The sequence below is a fragment of the Anopheles aquasalis genome, chromosome 3 (genome assembly GCF_943734665.1).
Source record: "Anopheles aquasalis chromosome 3, idAnoAquaMG_Q_19, whole genome shotgun sequence".
Taxonomy (NCBI): domain Eukaryota; kingdom Metazoa; phylum Arthropoda; class Insecta; order Diptera; family Culicidae; genus Anopheles; species Anopheles aquasalis.
Window position 1 is genome coordinate 5,205,001 of NC_064878.1, and position 10,000 is coordinate 5,215,000.

Sequence of the window (10,000 nt, forward strand, 5' to 3'; positions counted from 1 at the left end):
TGTTGAACTCATCGAGTGGCCGACGCCGCTCCGCCGTACGACAGTTGGCGCTCAGCTTCACCAACGAACCGCAGCGAGTGTGAAAGCGTAGCTTGTCATGCGGATCGTTCCCTGGTGCCGCACCAGCACCAGCACCAGTTCCGGCTTCGCCAGGGATTGGAATAGGAACGCTGGCCTGGGCTGCTCCTCCTCCGTTTACGGACATCTCCACCGAGATGGGTCGGTCGATGTTTTGTGAGATTGCTTGCTGGGACGCAGAGGACGACGAAGAGGGACCAGCGCCAATGGTTTCCTCGCAGGATACTCCTGCAATGGCTGCACCGTACTCGCCGGGATCGCCAGCACCGGAAGCGCTATCGGAAGAGATCGAAACCTGGGCACACTTGCCGTAGAGATTCACTAGCGCGTACACGCACCGTGGCAAATCGCGTGCAGCAATTCCTTGCGGTTCTCCGTTGACGTAGAACACGAGCTCTCCGCGCGATGTCCGCTGCACTCCGACACGGTCCCCACGGGCCAGCTTCTCCAGATCAACGCCATACGATTCCACCAGCAGCAGGCCATCCTTCAACACGGAGATTCCGGACATTACCCAGGAGTTTCGCAGCTTTGTGGCGCACGGCGGAAGTTCCGCCGTTTCCGGGTTGACCGTCGTAACACCGATCTCGATGCTGCCGCTCCACGCTTGTATCTGGCCATCGGAGGGACAAAGGAAGTGGTAGTAGGAAAATTGATCCTGAGGGAGGTCATCGCTGCCCCACCTACCTTCTCATCGATCCGGACCTCGAACAGGCCGTCCTGCAGGAGCGGTTCGGCGCTGAAGACGAGCCCGTGGTTGAACTCACTCACGTTCCGCATCGCCGTCCGGTTCCCGTTGGTCAGCGTGATTCGTTTCCCGCACCGTCGGTGGAAGGTGGCCACGGGGGCCACCGCCGTTGGGGACATTTTTCCGTCGTCCCTCCTCCGGTCGCGCTCTCGGGTGTTTCTTGTTTCACGAATCCTGGAGGGGGTCATTGACAACACGCTCAACGTAGTAGGCGCTTCCCTGACTGGCTGTCAAACTCAAAATTAACGAAAATTTCCGCGCGCGCGTCACACGCACTCCGCGTTTGTGAACTTTTCGTATTTGTTCTATTTTCTGTAGCACAACGTGCACCATGTCTGCGGAGGACATTTCAATCTACGCGCCCGAGTCGGGCGGCGAGGAGTCCTTTTCAGGTAAGGTCGCTGTTTGGAACAGGGTCCCACAGGTTTCCTTTATTCCCTTCCGCTTGTGCGTTTTGCAGCCGAGAAATCGCGAACCAAGTATCATATGCAGGGAGATTCAATCGTGATCGATGAAAGTAAGTGGTATCTGTTAACGTGGCCGAGAAACTCGACCATTTATTGACGTGAATATCCTTTTCGAAAAATTCCAGCCGAATCCGAGGGCGAGGAAGTCCAGGAAAGCACCACACTGGATGAGAGTGAAGCAAAAGAGGAAGTGGAAGAGGAAGAGGAAGAGGAGGATGATGAAAGTCTGGTGCGTCGGATGAAGAACCGGCAAAGCAAGCGCATGTCGCTACATCCGCGGCAGGCCGACGAAAACACGAGCAGCGAGACGGAGCAGGAGAGCAGTAACGCGGCGATAAGCGCGTCCGCCGATCTGGAGAGTGACCTGACGGTAGAAGAAGACCAAGATGAGGAAGACGATGAACGGCAGGTTGAATATCGTGCCTATTCGCCGGCAACACGACGCAGCATCCATGGCCTGCAGCCTGCTACGTCCAGCGAGGACGAGAGTGAGGAAGAGCAGGAGCGCAGCGCAGCGACAGTGGGCAATGAGAGCGATAATGAAATCGTAGCAACCCGGCGAGTCACGAAAAAACGTTTAGTGATCTCTTCCGACGAAGAGGTGGGCAACGAAACCGGAGCGGACAACGAAACTGCCAGCTCTGCCCACGACAGCTCCAAAACGGAACACAATTCGTTCGAAGCTTCACTGACGATGCACAGTTTTGATGCCGCCGGTGATGGTGCAGCTCCGACGACGAAGAAAGCTGCACCGTTACACGAGTCATCGCCTATGGTGAGTGTGTCTGGGAACCGGATATCATCAATTCCTTTCCCCGGTGGCCACCGTGGTTTACCTTCGCATGGTGACGGAGATGTAAACGATTCCATCAGCATGAAGCTGTCATCTACATTAAAAACGGATCAGGAAGATCAGTCGGAGATCATGCCTTCGTCGGTGGACGGTCGGGCGGATAAAGTGGCGACAGCCGTCGGTCGCCCTTCGCCGAACTTAAAGGAAGTGAACGCCGAGAAGATGTCTTCATCGCAAATTCAAGAGAAATTCGCTGCTACACCTGTTAAAGATGAGGATAAGTCTAGTAGTGTGGAGTTGATAGAAAAATCGGAAGAGATACTCTGCCTTAGCAGTGAAGATGAACCGGTGGCGGTGGTTGCGGAACAACCCCAACCAGCGTCGGAGCGTCGTTCGGTGCCGCAAACACTGGTGCAACCTACGATAACGGCATTCGTGCGAGAACGTGTCTCCCAGAGTGAGTACGATGCCAATGTCCGTAAGATGGCCGACCTCAAGTCACAGCTCGTGCTGATTGAGAATGTGATGCGCACCAGCAATCGGTTGCCGGACAAGGGGGCCGGGTTAGTACGTCGGATGGCCAAGATTAAGCAACAGATTTTTGAACTTTCCAAAGCGATCGAAATTACGCGACCAACACCGAAGAAGGGCATTAAGCAAACGATCCGGCAGCAGTACGATCAAAGCTTGGAGAATTCGGGCAACGCCAGTGGCAACACGAGCGAAGGGACCAGCGCAGGAACTGGCGCAGGGGCAGGCGCAGGAGGAGCAGAACAAGGCGATGCCAAGCAGCATCACATTAGCTGGGATGTACTGAAGAAGGCGACGGATGACATACAGCCACGGTTCACCGGGAAACAGGGCATTACCACCTTCGAAAACCAGAAGCTACTTACGCTGGATCGATTGCAGACGCTGCACAAGTCGATCGAATCGTGCCCCAGCGAGGACACGCTGGCTGATCCACCGAAGCTGTTGAAGATCGATTTGATGAACCACCAACGGCATGCGCTGGCATGGATGCTCTGGCGTGAGTCACAGAAACCGCGCGGTGGCATCCTGGCCGACGATATGGGTCTCGGGAAGACGCTCAGCATGATCTCGTTGATATTGAAGGTGGCCGAGATGGATCCGGACGGTGAGCAGCTGACCCGGACGTTGGATAGTGATGAGGAGAACGAGGAGAACGAAAGCCCCGCGGCGTACGGTGGTTGGAAGGCAAAGGGCCGTAAGGATTACTATGCCGGTGGAACGCTGATCGTTTGCCCGGCCTCGCTGATGCGCCAGTGGGAGGGCGAGATCACGAACCGTGTCAAGCGGAACTCGTTGGCCGTTTGCGTGCATCATGGTACGCAGCGCGACACGAAACCACGGCACATCGCCAAGTACGATGTGGTCATCACGACCTACAACATTGTGTCGCGTGAAGTCAAGGATCTCGAAACCGGTGGTGGCGGCTGTCTGTTTGGCGTGAACTGGGAGCGCCTTATTCTCGACGAAGCGCACGTGATTCGGAACCACAAGAGTGCCATGTCCGATGCGTGCTGTAAGCTGCGTGGTCGTTTCCGCTGGGTACTGACCGGTACACCGATCCAGAACAAGGAGATGGACGTGTACGCGTTGATGAAGTTCCTGCGCTGCTCACCGTTCGACGATCTGCAGCACTGGAAGCGCTGGGTCGATAACAAGAGTGCGGGCGGGCAGGCGCGTCTTAACACGATCATGAAGTCGATCATGCTGCGGCGAACGAAGAAGCAGCTGCAGGACCGTGGTTCGCTCAAAACGCTGCCAACGAAAACGATCGAGCTGATCGAGGTGACGCTGGACACGGACGAAATGAACGTCTACCAGAAGGTGCTGCTGTACTCGAAGACCCTGTTCGCCCAGTTCCTGCACCAGAGGGCGGAGAAGGAACAGGAGAAAGCTTACGGTGGTGGATTCTATGGGCGGCCAACGTTTGCCGGTCGTGGCGCTACCGATGCCTTCGAGAAGGTGCACCAAAGGCTGAAGCGAATGCACAACAAGCAGGAGGAGAGCGAGGTAAAGCAGTTTCAGATTTTGGTGCTGCTGTTGCGCCTTCGCCAGATTTGCTGCCACCCGGGCCTGATCCACAACATGCTGGGCGATGACGAGGGCAACTTCGACATCTCGGGCCACAGCAACGAGACATCGATGGAGGATGAACTCGATCTGCTGGGGCAGCTGAACAAGCTGAATCTGAACGACGTGATCGCGGAACAGGAAGCAAAGACGCAAAATGGTGATAATCTGTCATCGATATCGTTGAATCTGTCCGATAAACTCAATCAACCCGAAGCAGTCATCTCGAAGGCCTCGTCCAAGGTGATGCTCAAGTCCAATCCCGTGTTCAACCTAGAGCGTATCAGCTCGAAGATCGAGAAGCTGTTGCAGCTGATTGAGGAGAAAATTATCGGCACCGACGATAAGGCGATCGTGGTTTCGCAGTGGACGAGCGTGCTCGATATCATCGCTACGCATCTGTCGGCCCGGAACATTGCTCATGTGTCACTGACTGGGAAGGTGCCGGTAAAGCTCCGGAATGATATCGTCCTTGATTTCAACAAACCGTCCACAAAGTCTAAGGTGAGTCTGAATTTTTTAATGATTGAAAATGTTTTTTAAAAAATTATCGAAAGGGAACGAGGGGAAATATCAGAATTTACACATTCCATGATGATCATGCGCAGAGTGTCTGCGTAGCAAGCGATGGCTATCACGGTGACCTGTTGCAGCCACGCGCGTCGGTACCATAGTTACGGGTTGCGGGTTGTTTACCGTTTGTCAATATTAGTTTAAGCTGTCCGGGGAGCTTCACGAATGTTGGCGTTGTATTCTCTTAAGTAGTGTTTCTTATCGTACTGTATGTAATCGAAAGAGGTAACATGTCGAACCGCACCTTCAACCTACTGTGGACCGGAGCTCAGAAGGATCTAGAGAAGCTTGCGGTGAACGATTTCGAGTATCAAGCGATCGAAGCGCAGCATGATCGCAGCGAAATCCAGGGCCAGGTGTTTGAGCTGTATCTACGCTATCTGGTCATTTCGAATCGACTGGAGGAGATCTATGATCAGATCGTGCAGCCACAGAAGCGCATCCTGATCCGGAAGCTGCTCGATAACTGTCTCGGTCGAGTGCTGGAGCTGAAGCACGATCTCGTCGTTATCGATATGACCGAGTTCAGCTACAACGATACGGTGGTGGAAAAGCTGGGCCTAACGCCACTCAGCATGGAAATCAACGTGCCGCGTTACTTCCGGCGCGAACGAGAAGAGCAGCTGAACGAGCGAAAGAAGTTCATGGACGATATCCTGAAGAAGATCGGTGCACTCGATGAGGAGGTGGTGGAGGAGGAACTGAGCGAGCTGGAAGCGATACGCATCATTCAAACGCACGAACGAGCCCGCCAAGGTCGCCTGAGAGCTCAATTCATGAAGGAGCTGAAGATTCTAAAGGAAAAGGGCAAACCGGATAGCAGTCGCGATAAGTCGACCACGGGCTTGAACGCGGCGATGAAGATCCAAAAGACGTGGCGTGGGTACGCTACGCGTCGACAGACGAGACGCAAGAAGATGGAAGAGATGATACTGATTGGTATGGTGCCACCACCGGTGACGTCGGCGAGGACCGCCATCGACGAGCTGGAAGATTTGAAGCAGTTCCGCTACAAGCAGCAGAAACAGTTCCAGGATGATTACGAGCGGTCGCTGGTTCGTGTGAAGGAAGAGATTAGCGTGAAGCAAGGCGCAGCGATGACGGAAGACATTGCCGATGAGATCCGGACGTGGTTCAAGGAGTATCAGAAGCGTACCGGTCGGCTACCGGACTTCCCATCAGAGGAAGCCGGCGGTTCGCGGCATCTGTTGAGTCGCCAGGGGACGGAGAGCGAGATGAGCCGATCGTCGGTGATGTCGTCGCGTGAATCGAAGCTAAAAGGTGGCGGAAAGGAGAAACTCGCACAAAAGAAACCCGGTGAGCTGTCGCTGGAGGAGGGTCTGGATAAAGCGTTCAAACCGATGCAATCCTCCTTTCTACCGGAGATCAAGTGCGGTATCGAGGAGTACACGGATGTTTGGAAGGGAAAGGACGAATCGCAAAACTTGCGCCAGACGTACTACGACGATATGATTTACGAGGAAAAGTATGCCGATGTCGAGGCGGAACTGCGCCGCATCGTGGATGAAATTATGCGCCAAGAGTTGGAGTTGCTCCAGATCGCCCTAGAGCGCGATCGGGGTGGTAAAAAGCTAAAGAAGAGCAGCAAAAAGGCTCGTCGTAGCGGTAAGAAGGGCAAGAAAAAGAAGGACAAAGATCTAACACCCGATCGGACGACGGAATCACTGTTTGAGGAGCTGGTCACGAACGGGATCATTAAAAAGTATCCGGAGACACCGATCAAATCGTACGTCGGCGATCTCAGCTATGCGGCCCGTAGTGCACTAAATCCCTCCCCCGGCGATGTCCGGCAGCTGATCAAACAGTACTGCATACTGCCACTCGGTTCCGAGACGATCCGTAACTTTGGGCCGTGCATCAAGTCACTGTTGATCGCCGGACCGAAGGGATCGGGCAAAACGTCCCTGGTGCACGCGATCTGTACCGAGACGGGTTCGGTGCTGTTCGACATCAGCCCACCGAACATCGTCGGCAAGTATCCGGGCAAATCGGGACTGATCATGCTGATGCATCTGATCTCGAAAGTGTCCCGGTTACTGCAGCCCTCGGTTATTTACTTTGGCGACGCAGAGAAACCGTTTATGAAAAAGATCCCAAAGACGGACCGGACGGATCCGAAGCGACTGAAGAAGGATCTGCCGAAGCTGGTCAAGAACATACAACCGGAGGATCGCATCATACTGATCGGTACCTCGGACTGCCCTTGGGAGGCCGATATGAAGCTGATGGTACAGACGTACCAGCGCTTTATCTACATTCCCCGCCCGGACTATGGGGCACTGTCGTTCGCCTGGAAGGAACTGCTTAGTCACTACAGCGGTGTCCACCGTCAGTTCGATACGGGTGCGATGGCCAAGATATCGGACGGCTACACGATCGGTTCGGTTGTGCGCTGCATTCGTGAGGTGATCACTTGCAAGCGGATGCTGCAGCTGCGTGTCCATCCGTTGACACATCTCGAGCTCATTAATGCCTTAAGGTAATGCGAAACTTTCGATGCTGGCTATTGGACGGTGAATTCTTTGCTGTTAATGCCCTCTCCATTGCAGTGCCCTCGAGCCGGTGTACAAGGAAGAAGAGGAAGCATTCCTCTACTGGTGGTGCAAGACACCGCTCGGTCGGCGTCGCTCGAAGCAACTGGAAAAGGATCACGAAGCCATGATGGAGATGGAGAATGTGCCGAAAAAGAAGAAATAACCACCGTGCTACGATCGAGATTATCGGTTCACTGCTGTGTGCGTGTTGTTTGAAAGAAAATTTTATAAAAATAAAATGATGTCTATTAGCAAGAGCATTGAGCCGGTTTAATGAAGTCCGTCGCTGGATGTGTAACTCGTATCCTATGCTGGAATGCTTGTTGAACTAATCCGAATTCATCTTCTCTTTCTTTTCACAGATAATGCTGCTGTCGTTAACGGCCGGTGGTGTCGGGTTGAATCTCGTCGGTGCCAATCAGCTGTTTCTACTCGATCCCCACTGGAATCCGCAGCTCGAGGCCCAAGCACAGGATCGAATTTATCGTGTCGGTCAAACGAAACCGGTCCTTATCTGGAAGTAAGTACACGCATCACTACATACCGGACTGGCGTTCACTAACAGTTCTCCCCTTTTTTTTGTTTCTTCCCCCGATAATTAGATTCATTTGCCAGGAAACGGTGGAACAGAAGATACTCGCGCTGCAGGAGCATAAGCTCCAGATTGCGGACGGTGTGTTAACGGGTAAGGGCAACAAGGGCAGCAAGCTGACGATCGATGATCTGAAGACGCTGTTCGGAGTGTAAAACGGGCACTGTGCCTGCCTGCCTGCCCACGCGACCACAATCTGTGATAGTACGATGGCCCGGTGCCCACGGCGAGTTCTCTTGGCGAATTATGATCACTGCTTGTCCGAAGAATTGATTCGATAACGATTTCTTTAAGAATTTTTCCACACATTTAAACACTTTGAAATGAGTTTTGAATGATGCTTCGTTTGCTAGAATAAAATGGTACTTTCTTTCGTGTCTACAGAGGTAATCAAGATGCGTTTTGTGTTTAGTTGCACTACGAACGAAACGATGGGTGATAGAACTCTCTTTTTATTGTGAAAATCATACGATTGGTGGGGACTGGTCTGTGCGTTTCCTGTGTGATCTGTGTGGGCAGAATGTAACGAACCTAGGAATGGAGACTTCCTGCTGAGCGCTTCTTATATCAGACGGACCAAGTTATGCAGATCAATCTTATGCTGTTCGCCCCTTTGCCAAGTTCAATCTCACCCTCCGAGGTACATTTAATGTGCAAGATATAATATGTTTTCAAGACTCAATTTTCCTCCAACTCACTCGCTCCCTCCTCCTACCCAGCGCAGTAATCTAAATCGTTCATATGCATTATTCAGTATTCATCAAGCGGTACGTCCTACGTGTGGAATTCTATCTCAAATCTCACCTACCTCTACCGATCAATAAATCTCATTTCGAGTATTTCAAATTATTGTTTTTTTTTTCATTAATTTTTGGTATCTGTTTTCTCGATACTTTGCAATATCATTTAGTTGGGACAAATTAGTCCTCGGTAATTAATATACGTACTAGCGGGGCTCAGCTAGATGTAACTTTTCCGCGTGATGGTTTCGCGGGTAATAAAAATCATTTCAACATTTTCAAGTCATTTGTTTTGATTAATCATTTGATGCAAATTGTTGTCATGCAAGAACAAATCACACCGGTGCAGTGCCAGATGCCTTCAGCTAGCGCTGGTTTGCCGTTTAATCATTCGTTTAAGTTTATGTTTTGTTATCTGGTTAATGTACCATTTTCACACAATCAACACACAATAGTGCATACATATTTCTCACCAGGGAGGAGTGGGTTGATAAGGCTCATGGGGAGCGAAGAGCTGCAAAATGTCTCTCACCTCACCTGGTCCTGTTTGATTCAGCTCATCTGCATCTGCAAGCGTGTTTTACGCATCCTGTCTCCATGGTGATCTGGTAATCCAAGTGTGTGGTGTGTGCAAAGTGTTTCGTTTTCACCCTTCTTCCCGCGTGCTCAGTTGGCGTACGAGTAATGAAAGATGGCCGCCGAAGGGGCCCTCATCGGTATGAGCCGTGGACCGAGCGAATTCTTCTCCGGCACTACCATATAGTCCCGACCGTTGATCATCTGCCGGTTACCGGTGCCCTGTTCTAACCCATAGCCGAGGTTCATGCCGAACAGCTTGCCTGTCCGCTCGCTACCCAGCGTTCCGTGCTGATGGCGGCTAAACACTTCCGCGTACGGTGGTGGTGGTGAATCGCTGGCCACAAACCGATGCCCCAGATAGGAGATTCGCTCCGTTGGAGACTTTCGTGCGTTTGGATACTGCTGCTGTTGCTGATGCTGTTGTTGCTGTGAGCGAAGGTGTTCCTTAAGTTTCCGCTGATTAAGCATCCGGAAACCGAGCTCGGTCACGAACACGACAATCGACGTTACAAAACCGGTCACCATCACGAAGTACGTCATGACGAGGTCCCGGTTCTTCAGCTGCCGCTCCGTACCGCCCAGATTCTGTGGACAGATTTCAGCCTTTGGCAACCGGTCGTTCAGCTTGTACTTGATGATTCCACCTTCGACCATTTTCAGCAACTCGGGATCGAACAGCCGGTTCCACTCGGTCCACAGGGGATAGCCGAAGGCACGGTTCCGCTTCAGGAACGGGGTCGTAGCCGTCGCATACGGACAGTGTACCCGCTCGTTG

General features: G+C 52.5%; 3 protein-coding genes across 4 annotated transcripts in view; 1 reads left to right on the forward strand and 2 right to left on the reverse strand.

Annotated features, from left to right (window-relative positions):
• Nucleotides 1–980, reverse strand: part of LOC126575439 (neuralized-like protein 4) — a 6,152-nt gene extending 5,172 nt beyond the window's left edge. Inside the window, exons 1-2 of the mRNA XM_050236135.1 lie at nucleotides 766–980; nucleotides 1–691 (exon numbers count right to left, since the gene is read on the reverse strand). The exon at nucleotides 1–691 is cut by the window's left edge and continues 3,223 nt beyond it. Of these exons, the coding sequence (XP_050092092.1) occupies nucleotides 1–691; nucleotides 766–945 (871 nt within the window). The 5' untranslated portion in view covers nucleotides 946–980. The remainder of the gene's footprint in view (nucleotides 692–765) is intronic.
• A 155-nt stretch (nucleotides 981–1,135) lies between these two features.
• On the forward strand, nucleotides 1,136–8,277 carry LOC126577650 (transcription termination factor 2). 2 transcript variants are annotated; one of them, XM_050239433.1, is made up of 5 exons: nucleotides 1,136–1,218; nucleotides 1,287–1,343; nucleotides 1,419–4,690; nucleotides 7,677–7,834; nucleotides 7,917–8,277. In XM_050239433.1, the coding sequence occupies exons 1-5, from the start codon at nucleotides 1,158–1,160 to the stop codon at nucleotides 8,059–8,061; spliced, it is 3,693 nt and encodes a 1,230-aa protein (XP_050095390.1). In that variant the 5' UTR covers nucleotides 1,136–1,157; the 3' UTR covers nucleotides 8,062–8,277. The 2 variants fall into 2 exon arrangements, with proteins under 2 accessions (XP_050095390.1, XP_050095391.1); XM_050239434.1 differs by lacking the exons at nucleotides 1,136–1,218; nucleotides 1,287–1,343; nucleotides 1,419–4,690 and adding exons at nucleotides 4,990–7,259; nucleotides 7,330–7,456.
• Nucleotides 8,278–8,369: 92 nt separating this feature from the next.
• Nucleotides 8,370–10,000, reverse strand: part of LOC126577194 (glutamate receptor ionotropic, kainate 2) — a 4,406-nt gene continuing 2,775 nt past the window's right edge. Inside the window, exon 4 of the mRNA XM_050238649.1 lies at nucleotides 8,370–10,000. This exon is cut by the window's right edge and continues 191 nt beyond it. Coding sequence (XP_050094606.1) covers nucleotides 9,313–10,000 — 688 coding nt within the window. The 3' untranslated portion in view covers nucleotides 8,370–9,312.